At 37.9% G+C, this 25,862-nt stretch overlaps 1 protein-coding gene across 3 annotated transcripts in view; it reads left to right on the forward strand.

The window, feature by feature from the left end:
- The window catches only part of Dlg2 (discs large MAGUK scaffold protein 2), a 2,025,432-nt gene that overhangs the window by 392,933 nt on the left and 1,606,637 nt on the right, over window positions 1–25,862 (forward strand). For all 3 annotated transcript variants that reach the window (XM_074081674.1, XM_074081712.1, XM_074081675.1), the window contains one exon: window positions 11,248–11,393. In XM_074081674.1, coding sequence (XP_073937775.1) covers window positions 11,248–11,393 — 146 coding nt within the window. The remainder of the gene's footprint in view (window positions 1–11,247; window positions 11,394–25,862) is intronic.

Raw genomic sequence — 25,862 nt, forward strand, 5'->3', positions numbered from 1 at the left:
CCACCAACAGTGTAAGAGGGTTCCTTTTTTCCCCGCATCCTCGCCAACACCTGTTGTTGGTGGTGTTACTAATGATGGCTATTCTAACAGGGGTGAGGTGGAATCTTAGTGTGGTTTTAATTTGCATTTCCTTTATTGCTAGAGATGGTGAGCATTTTTCATGTGTTTTTTGGCCATTTGAATTTCTTCTTTTGAGAAAGTTCTGTTCAGTTCACTTGCCCATTTCTTTGTTGGTTCATTAGTTTTGGGAGAATTTAGTTTTTTAAGTTCCCTATATATTCTGGTTATCAGTCCTTTGTCTGATGTGTAGCTGGCAAATATTTTCTCCCACTCTGTGGGTGTTCTCTTCAGTTTAGAGACCATTTCTTTTGATGAACAGAAGCTTTTTAGTTTTATGAGGTCCCATTTATCTATGCTATCTCTTAGTTGCTGTGCTGCTGAGGTTCCATTGAGAAGGTTCTTACCTAAACTAACTAAATCCAGAGTGTTTCCTACTCTTTCCTGCATTAACTTTAGAGTTTGTGGTCTGATATTAAGATCCTTGATCCATTTTGAGTTAATTTTGGTATAGAGTGATATACATGGATCTAGTTTCAGTTTTTTGCAGACTGCTAACCAGTTTTCCCAGCAGTTTTTGTTGAAGAGGCTGCTATTTCTCCATTGTATATTTTTAGTGCCTTTGTCAAAGACAAGTTGGTTATAGTTGTGTGGCTTCATATCTGGGTCCTCTATTCTGTTCCACTGGTCTTCACGTCTGTTTTTGTGCCAGTACCATGCTGTTTTTATTGTTACTGCTTTGTAATATAGTTTGAAGTCGGGTATTGTGATACCTCCATCATTGTTCTTTTGACTGAGTATTGCCTTGGCTATTCGTGGCCTCTTGTGTTTCCATATAAGTTTAAAGGTAGATTTTTCAATCTCTTTAATGAATGTCATTGGAATTTTGATGGGAATTGCATTAAACATGTAGATTACTCTTGGGAGTATAGACATTTTTACTATGTTGATTCTACCAATCCATGAGCATGGGAGATGTCTCCACTTTCTATAGTCTTCCTCAATCTCTTTCTTTAGAAGTTTATAGTTTTCCTTATAGAGATCATTCACATCTTTTGTTAGGTTTACACCTAGGTATTTGATTTTTTTTGAGGCTATTGTAAATGGAATTGTTTTCATACATTCTTTTTCAGTTTGATCATTATTAGTATATAGAAATGCTAATGATTTTTCTATGTTGATTTTATATCCTGCTACCTTGCTGTAGCTATTGATGATGTCTAGAAGCTTCTGAGTAGAGTTTTTTTTTTGCGTCTTTAAGGTATAGGATCATGTCATCTGCAAATAGGGATATTTTGACAGTTTCTTTACCTATTTGTATTCCTTTTATTCCTTCTTCTAGCCTAATTGCTCTGGCTAGGAATTCCAGTACTATGTTGAATAGGAGTGGAGATAGTGGGCATCCTTGTCTGATTCCTGATTTTAGAGGGAATGGTTTCAGTTTTTCTCTGTTAAGTATAATGCTAGCTGTAGGTTTGTCATATATAGTTTTTATAATGTTGAGGTACTTTCCTTCTATTCCTAGTTTTCTTAGAGCTTTTATCATGAAATGGTGTTGGATCTTATCAAAGGCCTTTTCTGCATCTATTGAGATGATCAAGTGGTTTTTGTCTTTGCTTTTGTAAATGTGGTTTATTACGTTTATTGATTTTTGTATGTTGAACCACCCCTGCATTCCTGGGATGAAGCCTACTTGGTCGTGGTGAATAATCTTTTTGATGTGTTGTTGAATTTGGTTTGCCATTATTTTGTTGAGGATTTTTGCATCAGTGTTCATTAAGGAGATTGGCCTTTAGTTCTCCGTTTTTGGAGGTGTCTTTGCCTGGTTTTGGGACAAGTGTAATACTGGCTTCATAAAATGTGTTTGGCAGTTTTTCTTCCCTTTCTATTTTGTGGAACAGCTTGAGGAGGCTTCGTATCAGTTCTTCTTTAAAGGTCTGATAGAATTCACCAGAAAATCCATCAGGTCCTGGACTTTTCTTTTTGGAGAGACTCTTGATTGCTGCTTCAATTTCATTTTGTGTTATAGATCTATTCAGGTGATTAATTTCCTCTTGGTTCAGTTTTGGATGATCATATGTATCTAGAAATCTGTCCATTTCTTTAAGATTTTCAAATTTATTTGAATATAGGTTCTCAAAGTAGTCTCTGATGATTTCCTGGACTTCCATGGTGTTTGTTGTTATCTCCCCTTTTGCATTCCTGATTTTATTAATTTGGGTTTTTTTCCCTCCTCATTTTAGTCAGGTTTTCCAGGGGTCTATCGATCTTGTTTATTTTTCAAAGAACAAAATTTTTGTTTCATTAATTCTTTGTATGGTTTTTTGGTTTCTATTTCATTGGTTTCAGCTCTTATTTTTATTATTTCTCTCCTTCTATTTGTTTTGGGATTTGCTTGTTCTTGTCTTTCTAGGAGTTTGAGGTGTATCATTAGGTCATTGATATGGGATCTTTCAATCTTTTTAATATATGCACTCATGGCTATAAACTTTCCTCTCAGGACTGCCTTTGCTGTGTCCCATTGGTTCCGGTAGGTAGTGTTTTCATTTTCATTGACTTCCAGGAACTTTAATTTCCTCTTTTATTTCATCAATGATCCATTGTTCATTAAGTAATGAGTTATTTAGTTTTGAGCTGTTTGCATTTTTTTGTCTTTACTTTTGTTGTTGAGTTCTACTTTTACTGCATTGTGATCAGATAGTATGCACAGTATAATTTCTATTTTCTTACATTTGCTGAGGCTTGCTTTGTGCCCTAGGATACAATCTATTTTGGAGAAGGTTCCATGGGCTGCTGAGAAGAATGTATATTGTGTAGACGTTGGATGAAATGTTCTGTAGATATCAGAACAATATGTACATACTATATATATATATATATATATATACCTATAAATATTGTATATTTTAGATCTTGGATTTCTTTATTGATTTTTTGGTTGGGTGACCTATCTATTAATGATAATGGGGTGTTAAAGTCTCCCACAACCACTGTATTGGAGTTAATATATTCTTTTAGGTCTTTCAGGGTATGTTTGAGAAATTTTGTGTGTTGACATTGAGTGCATATAGGTTGATAATTATTATTTACTTTTGGTCTATTTCCCCTTTTATTAGTGTGGAATGTCCTTCTTTATCTCGTTTGATCAATGTAGGTTTGAAGTCTACTTTGTCAGAGATAAGTATTCCTACTCCTGCCTGTTTTTAGGGGCTATTGGCTTGGTAAATCTTCTTCTAGCCTTTCATCCTAAGCCTATCCTTATTTCTTTCAGTGAGATGGATCTACTATAAGCAACAATTGTCGAATCTTCCTTTTTAATCCATTTCACCAAGTGGTGCCTTTTGATGGGTGAATTAAGTCTGTTAACATTAAGTGTTAGTACTGATAGGTATGTGGTGATTCCTGTCATTTAGTTGTCTTAGTTGTTTGAAGGTTTGATTGTGTGTACCTAAGTTGAGGTTACTCTCTACTGTCTTGCTTTTTCTTTTCCTGTGGTTTGGTGCTGCCTGTCATTTCATGGTTAAGTTGAGTTTCACTTTCTGTGTACAGAATCCCTTGCAGAATCTTTTGTAGTGGTGGCTTTGTGGTCACATATTGTTTTAGTTTCTGCTTATCATGGAAGACTTTTATTGCTCCATCTATTTTGAATGATAGCTTTGCTGGGTAGAGTATCCTGGGGTTGAAGTTATTTTCATTCAGTGCCCGGAAGATCTCACCCCACGCTCTTCTTGCTTTTAATGTTTCTGTTGAGAAGTCTGCTGTGATTTTGATGGGTTTACCTTTGTATGTTACTTGTTTTTTCTCTCTTACAGCCTTCAATATTCTTTCCTTAGTTTCTGAACTTGTTGTTTTAATGATGATATGTCATGGGGTAGTTCTATTTTGATCTGGTCTGTTTGGTGTCCTGGAGGCCTCTTGCATCTGTATGGGAATATCTTTCTCTAGATTTGAGAAATTTTCCGTTATTATTTTGTTGAATATATTACGCATTCCCTTTGCTTGCACCTCTTCTCCTTCTTCAATGCCCATGATTCTCAAGTTTGGTCTTTTGATGGAGTCAGTGAGTTCTTGCATTTTGTTTTCAAAGGTCTTTAGTTGTTTAATTAATAGCTCTTCAGTTTTTCCTTTAATTACCATTTTATCTTCAAGTTCTGAGATTCTGTCTTCTGTTTGTTCTATTCTGCTGGATTGGCCTTCCATTTTGTTTTGCAGTTCTGTTTCATTCTTTTTCTGAGGTTTTCCATATCCTGGCAGTTTTCCTCTTTAATGTTGTCTATTTTTGTTCTGAGTTCATTTATCTCTTTATTAATCATGTTCTCTGTTTCACTTTGGTGTTTATACAGTGCTTCTATGGTTTCCTTTATTTCTTCTTTTGCTTTTTCAAATTCTCTATTTTTGTTGTCTTGGAATTTCTTGAGTGTCTCCTGTACATTTTGGTTGACTGTATCCAGTATCATCTCTATAAAATTCTCATTGAGTACCTGCAGTATGTCTTCTTTTAAATTATTCTTGTGGGCTTCATTGGGTTCTTTGGCATAGTTTATCTTCATTTTGTTGGAGTCTGGATCTGAGTATCTGTTTTCTTCATTTCCCTCTGGTTCCTGTACTAATTTTTTGCTGTGGGGAAATTGGTTCCCTGTTTTTTCTATCTTCCCATCATTGCCCTTGGTGTTGTTATTGTCCCTGTACTGTGTGCAGTTAAGTATTTTCTGTCTTATAATAATAGCACTAGTGATATTTAGAATGGAAGGGTGAGAGTGGATGGAAAGCAAAGAAGTTAAAGGGAAAGGGAAAGGGAAAAACAAATAGTCAAGTAGAAAGAAAGAAAAAAATAAAACAAAGAAACAAACTAAAGAAGTTTCAAAGATATAAACAGGGAGAGACAGTGTACTAATCGACAGTAATCTGAAAAGGCATTAGAGAGACAGAGAGAGGATTGAAAATGAAAAATAAAAAGAATAAAGATAGGAATAAAAATAAAAAATAAGTAAATGAAAGAAAAGTATATATATTAAAAATAAAATAAAATAAAACAAAATGAAAAATAGAAAAAAAAAACCTCCAAGTTCAAATGCAATGAAGTTTCAGTCTTAATAATTTTGGTGTCCGTCTCAGCCTCCAATCCTGAAGATGGTGCCTTAGATGTTGTTCTGTAGTTGTATCATCAAAGGGGACACATAATGTAGAACAAAATTGCACACGCACAAAAAAGAAAACTGCACAAAAAAACCCCCCACAAAGTGTCCCAAGTTCAAATGCAATACAGTTTCAGTAAGTTTTTCAGCATGTGGATGTAGTTTCGTTTTTTTCTCATCAAAGGTAGGGAGAGAGAAAAAAAGAGTTTGGAGATAGGTCTGTGAATGGCTATCTGTGGCTGTGGCTTGCCTGCCCACTTCTGTCAGCCTGCTGTTGCTGGAGGCATTATTTATGCAGATCTCTGGGGTGAGCTTAACACTCACCTGGCCCTGCAGGCTTTGTTTACTCAGAGTTCTCCTGTGCGTGAGCCACCACTACAAGCTTTCCCCTTTCCAAGCACACTGGGGGAGGTGACACTGCACCCACTTTCTCTGGCCTGTGTGTTTGTTTACAGCTCACGTGGGAAGTGGGTCTTCCCCCTTCTCCTGTGGAATTTTCTTCCCACCGCCACTTTTACAAGCTTTCCAGCTCCTGATTGCTGGGCATGTGCTGCTGCTTCTGCCGGCCAGTGTGTTTGTTTACAGCTCACATGGGCTGTGGGTATCCCCCCTCTCCTGTGCAGTTTTCCTCCCTCTGCCACTCTCACAAGCTTTCCCACTCCTGGTTGCTGGGCATGCATCCCTGCTCCCGCCGGAGCCTCTCTGGCCAGCCCAGCTTGTTTATTAACAGTTCCGGGAAGAATTCCCTTCCCCCCTCTTTGGCACTCAGTGTGCCCCAACCTTTTTGCAACATGTCTTTATTGTTCTTATTGCTTATTACTCAGTTTCTCTTTTTTCCCCGGGTGGAGGTCGGTCTGTCCAGGGGGCTATGCTCTCTGGCGCAGGGTTGTCTGTGGGAGTACCGCATACCACTTAGCTCACCTTGTCCATGTCTTCCCAAGCCATCTGGACATGGGCCATTGGCGGCCGGGGGGCCCTCCTGGTTTCTCTGTTTAATGTGAAGTGGAGATTCTATGTACCGGCTCGAGGTGTGGAGGGGTCATAGTTTTGCCTCTTCTCAGTGTTTTTGCCTGCAAGGTGTGTCTCCAGTGTCTCTCCAAGATTTCAGTATAGGAGGCATGCTTTCTGCTTCCTCCCTCTAGCTGCCATCTTGGAATTCTGGGCTTTAGGTATATTTTCATATTTTAATTTGTCCAATCTGTTGTTTAACCCATCCACTGAGGTTTTAAACTTTAATAATATATTTTTCAGCACTTTATTATGAGGACTTTTTAACATTACCAAGATCATAAGAATATTAGAGTGAGCATCATCTAGATTTATATATGTCATCTAGATTTTATCACTAATACTTCATTTCATTGGTATATACCATATTAATCCATCCGTTTAGCCATCTATTAACACATATTTAAATAATTATATTTTTACATTTAGGAAGTTACATTACTCCCTATTCCTATTTATTTTGTTTTGTTTTGGGCCGTACTTGTGTTTGAATTTAGGGCCTTGTGCTTGCTAGGTAGGCTCTCTACCAACCCTTCTTGTTTTGAGTTATTTTTTTGGAGAGGGTCTCACACTTTTGCCATGGTTGGCCTAGAGGACTGTGATCCTCTTACTTATACTTTCTACTTGTGTGTAGCTGGGACCACAGGTACAAACCACCACATCCAGCTTGTTTGTCTTGGTAACATTTTTCCTGGGCTGACTTCGAGCTATGTTTCTTCTGATCTTTGCTTCCTGAATAGCTGGGATTATAGGTACGAGCCACCATGCCCAGTAAATTTTGTAATTTTTTTAAGGATAAAGTGTTTTTGAGGGTACCTGTTTTGCTCATATGATAGAATAAATGTTTTATAAACCATCTAATCACTAGTTAGAATTTGTGCTTAGCAGTATTACTGACATTGAATCAGACATTGGAGCCTTTATTGGTGGGAATGTAAGCAAGTACAACCATTACAGAAAGCAGTATGATGCTTTTTTAAAAATTAAAACTAGATCTGCCATATGATCCAGCAATACCACTCCTAGGGATATACCTGAAGGAATGTGAGTCAGGTTACAACAAAGGCACCTGCACACCCATGTTTATTACAGCACCATCCACAATAGCCAAGCTATGGAAACAGCCAAGATGCCCCACTACTGATAAGTAGATTAAGAAAATATGGTATTTATACATAATGGATTTTTTACTCAGCCACAAAGAAGAATGAAATTTTGTCATTCGCAGATAAATGGATGGAATTGGAGAACATCACTTTAAGTGAAGTTAGCCTAGCTCAGAAGGCCAAAAGCTGTGTGTTCTCTCTCATATGCAGATTGTAGAACTAAAACAAATGCAGCAAAATGATGGGACACAGGTTACACTGAGGGGAGGCCATGCAAGGGAGGGATAGGGCAAGGAAAGAAGCTAAAAACTTGAATGTGGTTGATGTGTTCACTGTACAGGAATGAATAAAGAAAATTTAAACTGGCTGGGGCCACAATGGGAAGTGGACTAGGGAAGAGGACTGGAAGATGTAAATTAATTGGGGTTGTAATACATATATGCATGAAAAGAACACAAGAAAACTACCTGTGTAACTGTCTTTATCTCAAACTAGCAAAAACCTCATGCTTCTCATTTTATCTTTTATGTTTTTTTCTTCTACAAAATCAGAGAACAAGAGGGCAGAACAGGCTCTGCCCAGGGAGAGGAGGAGGGAGGTGGTGGGGCAAGGGATGGGAGGATGAATACAGTGCAAACAATGTATACATATGTATGTAAATGCAAAAATGATACCTGTTGAAACTGTTCCAGGAATCAGGGGAGGGGGGAGAAGGGAGAGCAAGTGGAGGTGGTGAGTTCAAGTATGATATATTTGATACACTGTAAGAACCTTTGTAAATGCTATGATGTACCCCCACCCAGAACAACAATAAAAAATTTTTTTTAAAAAGAATGAACCTTTATACACACACACACACACACACACAAACACACACACACACACACACACACACACACACATACTCAGAGCCATACAACCTTAGCTAAGATCAGAAGAGCTGGGAGCTGAGGGTAATATGAGTAGACAACAGACAACAGACAGGGGTGGGATTGTTGTGAGGGCAGACAGCAATGGCGACATTGGTATCAATATACTAGACCTTTGACTATCAAGCCAAAGCTAGGCATGATGGCATGTATCTGTCATCTCAACTATGAAGGAGGCATAGGTAGTTAGATTGTGGTATAGGCCTGCCAGGAGTAAAAACTTGAGACCCTATTGCAAAAATAACTAAAAGTAAAAAGGGCTGGGGGAATGGCTTAAGTGGTAGAGAGCCTGCCTAGCAAGCATGAAGTCCTGAGTTCAAAACTCAGTACTGCCAAAAAAATCTTATTTACATCCAAAACCAGAAAATGGATTTATAAAAGCATTTGGGGGTGGGGTGGGGTTCATTTGAGCAGGTTTCTAACAACAATGACTTTAAAAAAGACAACTGAAAGGGTTGGTGGAGTGGCTCAAGTGGTGGAGTACCTGTTAGTAAGCATGATGCCCTGAGTTCAAATGCCAAATTTAAAAAATTAAAAAAAATTAAAACCTTTAAAAATTTTAGTGGCTTTACATTTATAGAAAAGTTACAAAAATAGTACAGAGATTTCCCATAAATATCAGTTTCACTTATTAAAATCTTACATTAATATTATGACAACTAATAATGGTCTATCACTCTGTCATTATGACCTAATGACCATGTCTCATTCAAATTTCCTTAATTTTTAGTTAATGTCCCTTTTTCTGTTTCAAGATTCCACTCATGATGTGTATTACATCAATTTCTCCATCCTCTTGGGCTCCTCTAGACCGTGATAGTTTCTCAGACTTTTTGACAAGTGCCTTATGCTATGTGTTCACCATCGCTGTGCCATTAGAGAATATTTATCATTTTATGGTTACCTACTTAGTTCTTTTGCCCTCTCCAAGAACCTCTGAAACCACTGTTCTTTTATTTATCTTTAGCTTTACTTTTTTCTAGATGAGATATAAATGGAATCACACAATATGTATTCTTTTCAGATTGGCTCCTTTCACTTAGCAATGCGCACTTAAAAATTGTCCATTTTTATAAGAACATATAGCTCATTCTTTCTTTTCTCTTTCAACTGAGAGATCAGATTTATTTGGAGAAAACAAAAAACCCACAACACAAAGGTTAGGATTTTACATCTCAAAAATCTCCCATGTAGTAAGCCTAATAATTACAAATCATTTTCATAGAAAATTGTACAAATTTTACATGTATTCAGGAGTGGGACAAAAATCAACCCCTATTTTTATTTTAACAGGAGAACAAAGTAGGAGAGGGGGACAAAACAGCTTTTTGTGGATGAAACTATTTGGAAGAATAGACACGAAGAAGGCAAACTACCTTTTCATTTTCTACAACCAATGTTTTTAAATTATTTTTTTCTTTAAAAAAACCCTTTCAACCTTGGCTATCTCTCTGTAAAAGCCCACTGTCTAGCTATTAGCCAATCCTGACAATTACTTAAGGTTAATTCACTTAGTATCCTTTTTGTCCACTGGACAAGTGGTTTACTATGCCCATTGCTGCAGCACACATATACCAACAGCTCTGGAGGACTGGACAGGACCTAACAGGCCTTGCAAACAAAAGACCAAGGTGTCATTGGTCTGCAGGTACCAATACTGCCCACAATTGGGAAGGACACATCTACCAAACTAACCCTTACAAAGAAGCACCTCAAAGCAGACAAATTAAGCTACTGTGTTGCAAGAGAAACCAGGACCTTGTTAAATACTTCTTTTCATTATCATTTATTCTCTCAAGGGAAGCTAAAAAAATAATCCCAGAAAGCAGAAAACCTACTCACAAGTCCAGGCTGTATTATAAATCCAAGTATTGGAATATTTCAAAGGAGAACAAAACATGAAAACTTCAAACCCTCCCCCCATCAAGCTTGTAAGAAAGGCTTTGGATTCAACTGTTCTTTATCCACTCTCATTCAACATCCAAATCCACCAATTCTACAGTATTCTGATCTGTAAAAGGGGTCAAAGCAGCAGGAGCAGGTGTAGGTAGAGGAAAGGAATAATCAAAAGACATCACCTGAGGCTGATGTGCTTGGGAAAAGCCACGATTCCTCATGCCACAGCTTCCAGTGGCTGAGACAGAAAATGACTCTGAGAGCAGAGGCATTAAGTCTGTGACTTATAGACTGCTTTTGGAGGTAAAAATAGTATGAGGAACATGAGATGGTAAGAGTCTACATTTTTAAAGCTTCGAGGTTTCAAGAGAATGTGAATATATATGAACTTTCTAAAAGGACAAAACCAGGCCACAGAAGAGGGGATTCCTCTTGAACCTTAAGTGCTTCCTGCTCATGGAAAAAACCCATTTATATGTTTACTAGAGGGCATACCATTCCCCTACTAGCTGGTGTAAAATAATCCATCACCTCCCCAAAGCTTGTTTTCAAACAACAATTTCCCCATTTATTTTGTTCCTCAAGTGGTCCCATTTGCTAGTAGCCTATAAACTCACTTCTAACTACCCCACTGTGGGGGTAAGAAAGAAAGGAACTTCCCCTAGGCTGGCCTCAGTAACTCAGAATTCATATAAAAGGAAGGGCTGTCAGCCTCCTGGAGACTAAAACAACTTGAGAGAATAAATTTATCTTTCCAAATATGGAAAATTTATTCAGATAATTCTTGAGAGAATTCATATATGCCACAACTTTCTTATCACTGAATAATATCACATTATGTGGATTCACTACAGCTTATCTCTTCACCTATTGAAGAACATCTTGATTGCTTTCAGTTTTGGCAATTATGAATAAAGGTGCTATGAACATTCTCATGAAAGTACAAGTCAGTTTTCAGGACTTCCTGTATTCTGGTTAGTTTTCTTTGGAACACATTTGGTTTTGTCTTCTTTAATCAGCATAGTTTCCCATATGCACATTATGTGTACATATATGTATAAACATCTACAAGGTGTAGTGTGACATTTTGCTTCTTTCCTTACATTTTCTTTATAGATATTCAAGAATTTTATGAGGTGACATTACTAAATTCTCAAAAAAGTTGTGAACAGAAGATAGAAGAAGCCAATCAAGTTGCACAGAAATGGGAAAAGGCCTCCATTCTTGCTCCATGCCAAGATAGTCCTCAAATCTCTGCAGAGGTATACTATTAAAACTTTCCAAAGAGCTGAATTATACTAGGATTTATGCCATAAAGAAGTAGTGGTGGTGGTAGTAGTAATTGTTACCAATAAATGGCAACAATAATAATAGAAATGTAGTATTGCACACTGTATGCAATTTCACATGTAAACAGACTTTCCTATGTGATTTTGCCAAGAGATAAAATTGGACATGGGAAGCGTGTGATTCTTTTTATTTTTTGACATGATTCTTCACATTATACAAATGAGTTCTGTTATGAATATTGTCCTATTTCAAGTTGACCAAATTTTAAGCATTCTGGAATTTCAAAATATGGTTCCATGTGCAATGGGGAATTGGAGAGGAATAGTGGGGTAGTAGAGTGTGGCTTACGGCTGTGATTTCCACAGCAATGACACTGTCCTGAGACATAAATGATCCAGCGGTGTTTGGGAACAAAATTATAGAACTCCTATTTCCACTTCTTTTTATCTTTGAATTCTTTAAATTAAAAAATTTAAATAGTTTATATTTGGGTACTTTCTAACATCTACTATATGACTTGTAATATAATATCCATTATAAATAAATATAAGGCTATTATGTGCTCACATACAACCTGTGAAGTTTGGGGTTGTGTCACCCATGCCAGGCCTTGGAAACTACATGGACTTCTATTGCCAATCAATGACAACTTGATTACCAAATTTTTGGGTTGTTAAGATGGAAAACTCTCATATACTTTCCATAGTGCTCAGAATTGATTTGGAAATGGGGTAAAATTGAACTTAATAATCACCGTCATTATGTTAAGAAAAATGTAACAATGACAATAATTTATTCAGTAGTAGATGTGAAGTTATAGATAAAAGTACAAAAATAAGCATCATCCTAACTTCAATACCTAGAAGTAATTATTTTGACTTCTTTAGTACTTTTTCTGTACAAATGTACTTGCATTAAATAGGGACAATAGCATTTATGGTATTTTTATAACTTTTAAATTTAATGTTAGGCTAATGGTATTTGATAAAATCTTGTCATTAAATATTTTCAAACTTTGTTAATGTCAATATAATATTATATTATTTGGAACTTATTTAAGTAGTTCACCATTCAATATTCAGGCTATCTCAAATTTTCTGCTATGACTAGTGCTATAATAGACGTCCCTGTATAGAAACCATTTTTTTGTGATTTCATTAAGGTTGATTTTATGAATGATACTATTGAATCCATGGTATTGATATGTTTAAGGCTCATAATACAGATCGGCAAAGTTTTACAGATAGGTGCTAACAGTAGTATTTGAAAAGGCTTATCTACCTACATTCAAAGTAAGATTAATTTATTGTTTAAATAATTTGTCAAATTAATGGTTGAATTCTTTTGATTAATGCTTTATGTTGTAATAATTTGTCCACTACTGAGACTGAATGATTGGCAGCATCTCTTTTATAATTCATTCAAGTTCTTTATTCATTTTTCTAGGTGGTACTAGAATTCTTATTGCTTTTCAGTAGCATTTTATGCACTGTATGCAATTTCACATATAAACAGACTTTCCTATGTGATTTTGCCAAGAGATAGAATTGGACATGGGAAGTGTTTCATGCCCTCTATTTTTCTCTTTTCTACCTTAATCGCCTCTTATGGTGATTTCAACAGGTTTAAAATTTTTATATTCATTCTTGTGTAGAAAGTACATAAACTATATTCATCTTCTTGGCTTCCTTCTTTTACCCTACTATTCCTGCTAGTTACCTCCCCTTAGTGTAATCTGTTTTTCATAATATTGCTTGTATTTGTAAGGAATGATATTTTTATGTTTTATTTTTATTTATGACTGATAAATTGACTCTGGAAACAGAAGTTTTGTAAACATGACTATGGAAGCACTATTGGCATATTATTTTCTATCAGGTTATATAAATACTAGTACTTTTTTTTTTAAAAAAAGATTTTCTTAAGGCATCCATTAACCTTTAAAAATCTTGATACTGCAGGAAAAATTGAAAGGAATTATCCTCTAGCAACTTCAGTCTACTAGTATAAGGCAAATTCAAGATAAGCTGTTGAAATAGTAAAACTTTTAAATTATGGATTTGGGATTTAACTTAAGAGTTCTGTATTTTACTAATAGATTCAAGTCAGTATCTTTAAGTGTTTTGAAAATGTGAAGATAACCATGGTAATATAAGAATGAAAATTCTAGGGCAAATAAGCACTGGATAAGACAGATCTGTATCAAATGACATTGGGTTTCAAGATGTTAGTGCTATTTTAATGCAAGGGAAGTGTCTGCCTCTACAATGAGGAGCACAAATGTATATTAAGTGCCTACCATAGTATCTGGCACAGAGTAATCTTAAAGACCTATAATAGTAAACAGAATTTTCAACTTTATTTTTTCTATAAATCATCATGATCTTGTATTAAGCCTTGAATCTTTCTAGGTGCACAAACTATGATCTTACTCAATTCCAGGTTTTCTCAAAGCATTTCTGCTTTATAACTGGTCACTTCCTTGCTTTCCCTCCACCATTCTCTTTCCTCAGAGGGAACAGTCAGCTTGTGCATATATTCTGCAGTGGTATCTCAGTGAGACCAAAATGCTTTGTAATGCTAGACACCACTGTGCTGAGGACAGTCCTGGTGTTAAAAGACTCTGCAAGTATTGCTGGACTGAATGATATTGGGAGGCACGAAAGGAGGTCTGTGGGAGCGTCCTAGTCACCAATTGACATCCACTGTGAGATACTTAGATACTTCCTTTGGGGCATCTCCTTTCTAACCTTTGGGAGTTGAAATTCCTTTACTTTGGTATTTGAAGCTGTGATCATGTGTTTCCATCTGGCTTTTAGGTGGAAGGTGTGTTCCACCGTCTTCTCTTTTTTTAACCTCAAAGCTTCTTTGCTTTTTTTTTTTTTTTTGGTGGTACTGGGATTTGAATTCAAGAACTTGTACTTATTAGGAAGTGCTCTACTTAAACAGAAATTCTCTGAATTAAAAAAAAAAAGAACTCTACTGCTTGAGATATTCCCCAAACCCTTTTTGCATTAATTAGTTTCCTTTCTTTGCTTAGGGTTTTGCACTTTTGCCCAGGCTGGTCTTGAACCATGTTCCTCCTACCTCAACTTCTTGAGTAACTGTGATTATAGGCATGAACCATGATGCCTGGTTTGTTTATTGGGATAGAGTCTCACTAAATTTTTCCCTAGGCTGGCCTCAAATCACAATCTTACTATCTCAGCCACCCAAGTAGCTGGGATTATAGTTATGAGTCATCATGCCAGGCCCAGCCTCTTTACTTTTAATAAAAATCTCCATTTGTGTCTTGTGGCTAGATAGGTAAAAATTAGCAGCAAAATGAGCATTTGTCTGCTTCCTTATGCTCTTGTGGTATAGTTGGATCTTGTGGGCCTGCCTAGATATTCCTTGACCATTGCTTTATTCCCTTATGATCTACTGTGACAGGAAGGCAGGGAGAGGGGAGGGAGATTAATGAGTGCTAGATTCCTAGAGTTGGGGAATGTTACCTGCAAACCAGAAAAGGGTCACCTCACCCTAGAGGTTAAAGCAGTCAATGAAATAACATGCGATTATGTATGAGACAAGCTGTACCCTCCCCCATTTCTGTAACTTGCTCTAAATGGTATTTAAGGAAAGTCCCCTTTGTTCTCTGGGCTCAGCCTTTGGACTCAAGTCCTCTGAGTCACTGCTGGCTTGCTTAATAAACTTACCTCCTGAAAGTTTTGGTGCCCTTTCAGTCTCTGTCTGAGCCCTCCTGCAACATTTCTGGGGGCCCGCCTGGGATTTGGAGGGTGGTGTTTTCACTTCTTTGTCATTGGCTTAGTGTACCCAACCCACTGGGAGGGCCACCCCTGCCAGCTGCCCCTGGACTGTGTTGATCCGAGGGGAGGAGGCCTCTCTCCCAGTGAGCTGAGGAGGTGAGTTCTGGTTGTACAAAGGAGAACGTAGCCTGGTGACAAAGCTAGTGCAGAGTCCTGATCCATGGACCCATGGTGAGCTCATATGGTCTAGGGTGAGCCCTAACAGAGCCTCTGGTCTGGGGATTATATGGACTCACTATGGCTGAGAGACACCTAAATCCCTGACAGGGTCGTAGCTGGAGAGATGGATGAAGTGAGTAGTGTTATTTATTTTCCCCTGTGTGCCAGAGAGGAGGACCCCTTACCTCCTCTCCACAACCCTCATCCCTTCCATCTTTGTCTCTGTCTAGACATATGGCAAACAAGAGGAATGGGAGGAGGTCAGAGTAAGAACAACAACCCCCCCCAAGACTGCATGGTTAATAACTTTAAAAGGGGATTTGGTGGAGATTATGGGGTCAGGGTGACTCCTGGCAAGTTTAGGACATTCTATGAAATAGACTGTCCTGCTTTTGGTGTAGGATGGCCCTCAGAGGGGTCATTAGATAAGGTCATAGTCAATAGAGTTTTTGAAGTGGTTATAGAGGAGCCTGAAACACCCATGTGGTTCCTTATATCGACTGCTGGCAAGATGCAGTCCTCAGTTGGCCCATGTGGCTAAAGCCCCACCTAGAGAAAGCATGTAGGGTTATGGTAGCCAGGGTGGTAGCAGCTTCCAAGTACAGGGAAAAATGTAAAAAGCATGAGAAACCCATGTCAGTGGGGGACCCCACGGAGTCCCCACCCTCTCTGTGCCACTGTACAGATTAGAGAGTTTCTAGGAGCTGCAGTTTCTGCAGGATCTGGATCCCAAACTACTCTCTCTTAACAAAACCCCTTTATTAAGCCACACGGGGGGACAATGGGAACCTATGGTATGGGGAAAGGAGCAAAAAACGGCCTTTAAAGAAATTCAGAGGGCACTCACGAATGCCCCTGCTCTGGGCTTGCCAGATGTGAATAAGCCCTTCTTCCTATATGTATATGAAAGACTGGGGACAGCTGTAGGAATCTTGACCCAGCTGCTAGGTTCCTGGCACCATCCAGTGGCCTATTTATCAAAGCAACTTGATGCAGTTTCCTAAGACTGGCTGCCCTGCCTGTGCATCCTGGCCACTATTGCTGTGTTGGTGGCTAAAGCAGACAAACTTACTTTGGTACAAGAACTCACAGGCTGAGTTCCCCACTCTGTTTTGACTCTCATGGAATACAAAGGAAATTACTGGTTAACAAACTCCTGAATGGTCAAATATCAAAGCATGTTATGTGAAAATCCACACATCTGGCTGGAGGTTGTTAAGACTTTGAACCCAGCCACCCTATTATTCAGGCCCACCAGAGCACGACTGTTTACAGATTATGGGTGAGGTGCTCTCTAGTCGGCCAGACTTGACCAACCAGCCCATTAGTCATCTGGATGTTGAATATTGCATGGATGGCAGCAGCTTTGTACAGGACAGCACACGTTTTGCAGGATAAACCAAAAGGCTGATAGGGAAGCCAAGCGAGCTGCCCTCACAGGAGGACAAACTCAGTCTCACTGGCAGCTGCTTTGTTCCCGTGCCCCTTATCTGAATGGGACCCATGGTATACTTCATAAGAACAGGCTTGGTTTGAGACTGAAGGAGGAAATTTTCTACTAGACAGATGGTAGAAGTTTATTGAGGGCTGCATTGCCACACCTGAGTCACTGGCTCCCACATTTGTCAAACAGTTCCATGAAAGAGTTTACTTAGGGCAGACAGCTCTTGAGACCACCTTGGCGCAGCATTTTTATTTCCCCAAGCTCTCCAACATAAGTAAGACAGAAACAATCCCCGACAAGGGCCAAGATGTAAATACTTGCTGGTATTTGTCTATACCTTCTCAGGATGGATGGAAGCCTTCCCACTCAGTTTGAGAAAGTCTGAGAAGTGGCCAGGTGCCTATTAAAGGAAATCATCCCTTGATTCAGAATACCTGTATCTGTTGGGTTAGCTGATGGGCCAACCTTTGTGGCTGAGGTGATACAGTTGGTGGCTAAGAGCTTAGGAATAACTTGGAAGCTGAACATGGCCTACTGCTTCCAGAGTTCAGGGAAAGTAAAATGTATAAGCAGGACTCTAAAATTGCAATTGGGAAAACTATGCCAGGAGACCCACCTACAGTGGGATCAGTTATTGTCCATAGTCTTGCTCAGGATTAGGTTAAGCCCCACCAAACAGATTGGTCTGTCCCCTTTTGAAATTCTTTTTGGGTGTCTACCCCTTTAGTCAAGGGCCTGTCAGGGGATCTTAAGGAAATATGTGACCTCACCCATAGACAACAGATCCAGGTCCATGGGTTGACTCTCAAAAATCAGTAACTGGGTAAGAGAGAGACTCCCTGTTAGCCTAACAACTCCCATGCACCCCCATAAACCAGGGGATGCTGTTTGGGTAAAGGAATGAAATGTTCAACCACTAAAACCCCACTGGAGGAGCCTTTTTGTTGTTGTTTTGTCCACCTCTACTGCAGTTAAAGTAGCAGAGTTTGTTCCCTGGATCCACCCCAGCCAAGTGAAGCCAGCTTCTCTCAAATGGGAGTGCATCCCTAACCCAGCCTCACAGTACAGTTCTGTGCCCTTCCTTGAAAGGACCCCACTTCCCAGGAGACAACAGGAGACCACAGATGAAGAGACATCGGTCCTGCACTAGTCATTCTGGAAGCTGACTAGTCTACACATGGCAGAAGCTTGAGGAGTCACCCATCTCACCTTTGAGGATGAGTCCATTCTGTGTAATCTTCTTGCTAATCTTGGTCAGCTCTCTACCTGGGGACCCCCAGGTTTTGGACTGTGACTCCCTACCAGAGCAGGGAGTGCTGTTACCAAAACTCTGGTTTTCCATGCTTATGGTTCCTATGCAGGCACCATTGTTGGGTCATGCACCCACAACCATACCACCTACTCAGTGTAATTTCGTGATGGTCAGTATATCTATTTTAACTCCATCTATTGCCCTCAGGAGCAATGGCTAGTGGTTCAAAGCTTCACCAGCACTGTGAAGGTCATTAACCACATCTGGGTTAATGACACCAACAAACCTGTGTTCGTAACCGTACTGCCCTTATTGGGGTTGTGAAAGGTGGACAACTTGACTTAAAGAGGTGCATACCTCACATGGAACTGCTCTTTTACAAAAAGGGAAAGCAACCCCTGACTGCACTCTTGGTGTCTATAACGCTGTAAATTTCACTATTTTCAACTTCAAAGACATAGGCTAGGAAGTTGGAAAAAAGTTTAACATTTTAATCTATAAAAAAGAAACAGACCCTGGTACCTTGCTGCATTTTTAACTCATCATGATCACTCATGAGAGCTCCTCATACCAGGTCTTTCACTCCTTTTACAAGAGATACAAAGTAAGTTTCTGAGTAACTGCTGTTTACAGATTAATGATGAAAAAATGTAATTAAAAAGATTACTGACAAGATATAAAAGCTTGCCCATGTCCCTGTGCAGACCTGGAAGGGATGGAGTCCCAATGACCTATTCAGGGACTGGTTCTCAACCTTAGGTGTGTTTTAGACCTTAACAGGTGCAATGTTCCTTGTCTTAGGAGCGTGCCTGATATTCCCCTGCCTAACCCCCTGGTACTGTGGTCTTTCAGGACCTCAATGGAAGCCACTATAGAAAGAAAGACAGCTGCTCACATAATGGCAGTATAAAAATATAAACCCTGGATTGAGATGATGCTCTTTGACCCAGAAGTGGGTCGAGCATCAGAGGGGGGAATGTGGCAGGAAGGCAGGATGGGGGAGGGAGATAATGAGTGCTACAGTGAAACAAAGAAAAACCAGAGTTGGAGAATGATACCTGGAGACCAGAAAAGGGTCACCTCACCCCAGAAGCTAACACGGCCAATGAAGTAACACGTGACTATGTATGGGACAAGCTGTACTCCTCCCCATTTCTGTAACCTGCTCTAAATGGAATATAAGGAAGGACCCCTTTGTTCTTGGAGCTCAGCCTTTGGTCTTGAGTCCTCTGAGTTGTTGCCGGCATGCTTAATAAACTTGCTTCCCAAAAGCTTTGGTGCCCTCGCTTCAAACTGAAGTGATTCTCATCATACTTTCCTTTCTTTTTTTCTTTCTCCTTAACGTGATGTTTTTGCCACAGGGAGTTGGAATATGTGCATAGGATTAGGGAGAAACATAGCCCATATGATCGTATATTTGTATAAAGCTTTCGTATCTTCAACCTGGATTATAGCTTTTATATTTAAAAACCAGCGTATGATGTTTGTGCTTTCTGTTTCTGTGCCCCTTGAGGCTGTAGTGGTCTCTCACACAACAATTCAAGTGTAGGATGGTCTGGGTAAAAAAAAACATGCAAGGAAGGCCCATTGATATACAATGGAAGGAAATGAGACATGCAAGAGAATCATTAATAACTTTGTCTTTTGCAAGAGATTCAGAAAGATTTGTTGTTTTGAGAATAGCAAATATCCTATCCTTGAATTTTAATGTCTGGCTTGTTACAGGAAATTTTGCTGCAAGGGTAAGAGGATAGTAGATAGGTAACCTCTAGTCAAGTTCTAAAAGAAACAAGGAAGAAATAAAGACTAAGTTCCACCAAAAGTTTGTTTTTAGATATTTAGATGCTTGTGAAAAATGCAGCACTTCATAATTTCCAACCAAACTCAATAGCTCTTTGGCATTTTTGACCCCGATATAGTATTTGTATCCCATTAGGTTTTGTATAAATTTGAAATGATAGAAAAATGAGGTTGGAATTTTGTAGCATGTGCTAAAACCCTGCATATTTTTTAAGTGACTGATTTCTGTTGAGCTGTTTTCAAACAGTGTATGTGGAATCTAGAGATCTCCACAGTGGTAGTCTTTAGCATTTCTATTGGAACATGTGTCACATTCTGTCACTTTTGTCAAAATCTTCTATCGTCTTCTGTACAGAACAAAACCTAATTTTTTTTAAACAATTGCCCATAAAGCTCTACAAATTTCCACCCCACTTACCTTTCTGATCTAAATCCTACTACTTTCTCTCTCACTCCTGTCCAGCTTCTCTAGCTTCTTCTCTGGTCTTTTAACACACGGAGTCTTGAATTTCTGTATTTGTTTTGTCTAAGATGCTATTCTTTCAGATAACTGCTTGGGGTGGAGAGTCACTCTTTCAAATCTTTAATTTCATCTTTCAGTGTTTCCCATTCCCTTCTATTGAAAATAGCTCCCTCACTTGCTTAGCACTGCCGTTAATATTTCTCACTTTGTTTTTGTTCACAGTATTCAACAGAAACATTATGACCTACTGGGTAAGAGCAAGAGTTTTATAGTCAGACCACTTGGATTTAATTCAGGCTCCCTCTCTTGGGCTGTGAGTTTGTAGAAATTGTTTAAGAACTCTAGATTGGTTCCTTCCTTGGAAATGACATTTTCACAGTAATTAAATGCCTGTTTTCCCTCTAAGAAGGTGAGTTTTATGAGAATCAGGACTTTTGTTTATTGTCTTTAGCACATAGGATATTCTCCAATTTTCTCACTTGTTTGTTGAGAAGCTTAGTTATGCTATTTTGGCTTATAGCAATTTCTATTAAGAACAAATCTACTAAAATAAACTTTTTAGCTAGGGTCATCTATATCTTCCAACAGAGTTTGCTATATTTTTAGAACATATCATGACTTATCCGTTAATTCTTTCATTTAAACATTTATTGTTTAACAGTGTAAAAGAGGGACTGTGTGGGAGTGGGAATCAGCAGGGGTGGGTGAAAAAAGAAAGGGTGTGGTGGGGTAAATAAAATCAAAGCATTTTATATGCACGTATGAAAATAGAATAATGAAATCTGTTAAAATTGTTTAAAAAGGGGGCATAAGAAAGAGTAATAGAGGTTTAAATTTGATAAAGTACATTACATGAATATAAGGAAATATTACAATGAAACCCATTTGTACAATTAACACATGCTAATAAAGTAAATAAATATTTATTGTGAGGTTCTGTGCCGAATACACTCACTATGAAACACTAATGAAACAAATGTTTTCCCATTGACCTTGACTTCAAGGAGCTTTCTTCCAGTTGAGAGTTAGACTTCTGAAGATTAGTCCATGGAGATCACTAAAGCTGATTGATCTTGAATAAGTTATTCATTCATAAATTTCAGATTCCTCATCAGTGCATCTGGAATAATAATGGTATCTACCACTAAGACCTTTAACCTCATTATATGAGATTATGTGCTTAACACAGTTCCTGGCACATAGTAGACAGTCAGTAATTGTTATATACTATTGTCATTGCCTCGAAGGATGCATAGTATCTGCAGAAATGAATAAAGGCCTTCTACACAAAGAGAATGGATTAAGTCACAGAAGGGTAAATTGTGGGGTGTATATGGGGAATAACAACTAATTTTATTTGACTAGAGTAGGACATGTGAACACAGATGGAAAATAGAAAAGGTCAAAGCACAATTATGTAATTCTATCATCCTGAAGTAAACATGGGTAACATTTTTATATGTTTTATTCTTGATATGTTTTGAACTTTCTATTCTCCTGCCTTAGCCTCCCAAGTGTTAGGATTATGGGTGTGCATTACCACACCTGGCTCTTTTTTTTGTACAATGTATATTTGTATAAACAATTGCTTATTATAGAATTGAGTTTAGAAATGCAGATAGTAATGGTAAACATCTAAATGGTGCTACTTAAGTCCTGGACACTGTTCTTAGTGTTATACATGTATTAATTACTATTGTTACTGTTGGGGGGTGGTTCAAGTGATAGAGCACCTACATAGCAAGTGTGAGGCTTTGCGTTCAGACCCCAATACTGCCCCAAATTTCCTATTTCTTCTCTCTTTCTTTTCCTGACAGATCTCTTGTCTCTTATAAGATTGGTTTTAAAAATAAAAATAAAATAAAATACAAAAAAAGCTTACTCTGAAATGCTCCCAATGTAATTTGGCTCTCCATGTATGAAATAATCCTGGTTTGACATTCCATAGCTGGTCATTTTTCAGTATTTCTTGAGATATCTACTTTTAATGTGATTATGGCTGCTTTGGTTTTCTGACATCTCTATAATAGTGGTTGTCTACTGGAGTAAGAAATTCTTCATAACCTTTCTCTTATTTAAAGGGGAAAAGGAGGAGCTGACAGGAATACAAAGATTTTTACAATGAGGTTTTTATTGCTCTCATTGATTGTCCTTTACTTCATTTAACCCTTATTTGGTAACTTGGACTTGTCATATTACCATTTCCCAAGGAGATGAGAGAAAAAACTGGTGACATTAGGGTTTCTGGAATTGGATTGATGGGGGTAATTTCTAATAAATTCCTTCAGCTTGCCAGGGGGTCCAAGAGCAGGAACAACTTCTTGCTATGTTCAGCCCTATTAAGCAACATTTTCCCTAAGACCCCCAAATAAAGCTCTTGTTCAATTGCCCATCTTCATTGTCTGGCTCCCTTTTTCATAGTATAGTTTATAAAGATTGTGCTTTTTTGGGGTGATTCATTGAACCTCAGTTTTTAGTGGAGATAACATTCATTTATTATTTTATTTTTATCAGCATTTAATGATTATCTATTATGTTCCAGATATTAGACATGTATCAATGGATAGAACAAAAATTTCTACTTTTACAGACCATATTCTAAGGGAGGAGACAAACAAGTAATTATCAAAATTTAATGATGTGTATATTAGTATGTGATGATTCTTGTGGGAAAAATAGACCTGGTATAAGTGACTGAGATTGTAATGGTTTGGTCAGTGTAGGCTGCAAGGACAAGCTGATATTTGAGAAAAAATATTGGAGGAGATATAAGAATTTTCCATGAGATTATCCAGGGAATGACCACTCTAGGTAGAAACATTAGCCAGTGTGGAGGTCCTAAGGTGGGAACATACTTAGTATATTCAAGAAATAATGGGCAGGACTGTTTGAATGCAGCTAAATGAACAAAAGGAAGGAAAGTAGAAGGTGAGGTCGAAGAGGTGGCAGAGGGCCAGGTAACGTACAGCCTTAGAGGCCCTTGGGAAGGTGTTAATTGGAGAGAGTCTGGAAATCATTGGAATATTGTGAGCATAAGACTGATTGATTTTAGTTTCCCAAAAGACATCAGAAGCTCCTGTTTTTAGAAATTAGAAGTACTTCATTTTTTGCCTGGATCTTTTCATTATTAGTTCCCACAGGCTTTTTTTTTTAAATCTGTAACTTCATATTTAGTGTTTATTGAGGTTGAGAGCAGAAGCAGTGGGGTCATTGTTTTGGATCCTCTGGGGTCCCTGTAGTGTGCTTCCCAATGATTACTTTTTCTTTTGAAAAAAATCAGATGGACTCTCAAAGTGTAAAGCTTTGATGTGGTTTTTATATTGCATGGTTTACAAAGACCCAAAGTCAAAGGTTTAGACATTTCTTATCTTGAAAGGAAGTGCCATTTCCTTGTTTGCATTCAGCCTGGGAAGATCTTAAATTCAAGTTTCTCCTACTAGTTCTTGAAATTTCATCTCAGGTGCCTGGAGGGAAGGGATCTGTCTTCCCATTCCCTCAGTATATATATGATAAAATTCTAGCTGCTCATCTTAAGCTCTGATTTATATGAGGTTTTTAGACAATGTAAATGGAGAATAGATACGTTAGCACAGCACATAGGATTTTAACCTGTGGTACGTTTTTGATATCATAAGGTGGCTGCAGCAGAGTCATAACAGAGCTATTCTGTGTTGTGTTGGTGATGGTGATGTTTTGAAATGACACAGAAATTACTCACTCAGTCATTATTTTAGGAGCATAACCAAGAAATACCTGTTTTAAAAAATTTTCAAAGAAGGATCCAATCCAAGGTTTGATGTTGTTGTTTCTTAGGTGTTTTTGTATGAGTGTAAGCAATAAGCAATTCGTTTTTCTATCCTGCACTGTTCTCTGCTGAGCACATTTCACCTTCCTCCTACCTACCAGCACTATGTTAACTGATTTTTACCTCCCAATTATGGTTAGTTTTCAGCCTAACATATCTTTTATTTATATTTTTTTGTGAAAGTAGAACTGACACCCTCCCAACTTCTGCTTTAAAAACTTAAATATGTCTATCTTTTCTACAGAGCTTGAGCCTCTTATCTGAAATCTGCAATTCTAATTTGGTAACAGGAGAAAAGTATTTTTATGTTACAGAACAATTATTGGATAGGGCTACAGTGTTACAGTAACAGCATGGGGGCCCATAGGATGCAGCTTGGCAGAGCAGGACAATCAGGAGTCATCCCAGAGGCTTATGTTTGAATTTTGGTTTTGCCTTTGCCAGTTACAACTGGCAAAATAAATAAATAATTTATTCTCTCTGAAATTCAGTTCTTTTATTTGTAAAATGTTAAAATAATAACAGTATCTGCCTTATAGGGTTGCTATGAAGAATGAATAAAGTATAAGGCATGTGAGGTTCTTAGTACAATTACACTCCATACAACATCCACTATGTATTGATAATGATTTCGTGGAATGTCATTTCACATCTCTGAGTCTCCCTTCCAGAGTCTCACTTCCATCAGTATTAGAGATAAAGTATATGTTTGGGCAAATCAAATAAAAAGATATAAACATAGAGATGTATGGATATAAGAGCTTTGAAAAAGGAATTCTATAAATTGCATTATGTTAAAATAGATGATAAAAGTAGAATTTCCCTTAATTTAATGATTCTTCCTGAGAGTTCAGATCAAATAGTGAACGAAAAAGCATTTTGCAAAGTGAAAGCCTTATGGGAATATAAAATAATCTCATTTCTATTCAGTGCACAAATATATTCTTACCTGTTTTTGTTACTTAGAATTCTTTTCATGGATATTTTGGTGGGGCTAGAGACTACAAAGGGAGTTAGGATAGTCCTTGTTAAAATATTCATGCTCCTGTAGGGCAGCACCATATCCTGCCAGCAGGTTAGAGTAAGCTTATTAAAGCTCCATATTGATATTTAAATAAGAGCAGTTCTTTACTTTTAATTTTTTGAGGTGCAAAAGACTAATTACTTGGTATGGAATAGTTGCAGTATTTGGGAAACCCAGGTAATGATAGGAATGAAATAAAGTCTGATAAATGGGAGTTAGGAGAGGTGTGGAGTAGAAAGAAAAGATACAACCAGAGAAAGAGAAACTTAAGGGAGAAGTGAATGTTTAATACAAGCTTTAACCACTAGTACTTTTATTAGCATTTATGAATTGTACAAATTAAGAAGTTTCTCCATACATGCATGTAATATATTTTGATCGTATTTATCCCTTTATAGTCAGTCTCATCTTTCTTCCCCATCTTCCCTTCCATATCCTTAACAGTCTCCCTTTCACTTTCAGGTCCTCTACTTTGCCCCCTCAATTCCACATATGAGAGAAAACATGATACTTGTCTTCGTGAGACTGGCATATTTCATGTAGCCTGATGATCTCCAGTTCTCTCCATTTTCCTGCAAACAACATAATTTCCCTCTTCTTTATGTCTAAGTAGAAATCTGTGAACTATCTGTCTCTCTCTCTCTCATATTCTTCACTCATTCATTCACTAATGGGCATCTAGTCT

This window comes from Castor canadensis, chromosome 1, assembly GCF_047511655.1.
Source record: "Castor canadensis chromosome 1, mCasCan1.hap1v2, whole genome shotgun sequence".
In the NCBI taxonomy this organism is placed as follows: domain Eukaryota; kingdom Metazoa; phylum Chordata; class Mammalia; order Rodentia; family Castoridae; genus Castor; species Castor canadensis.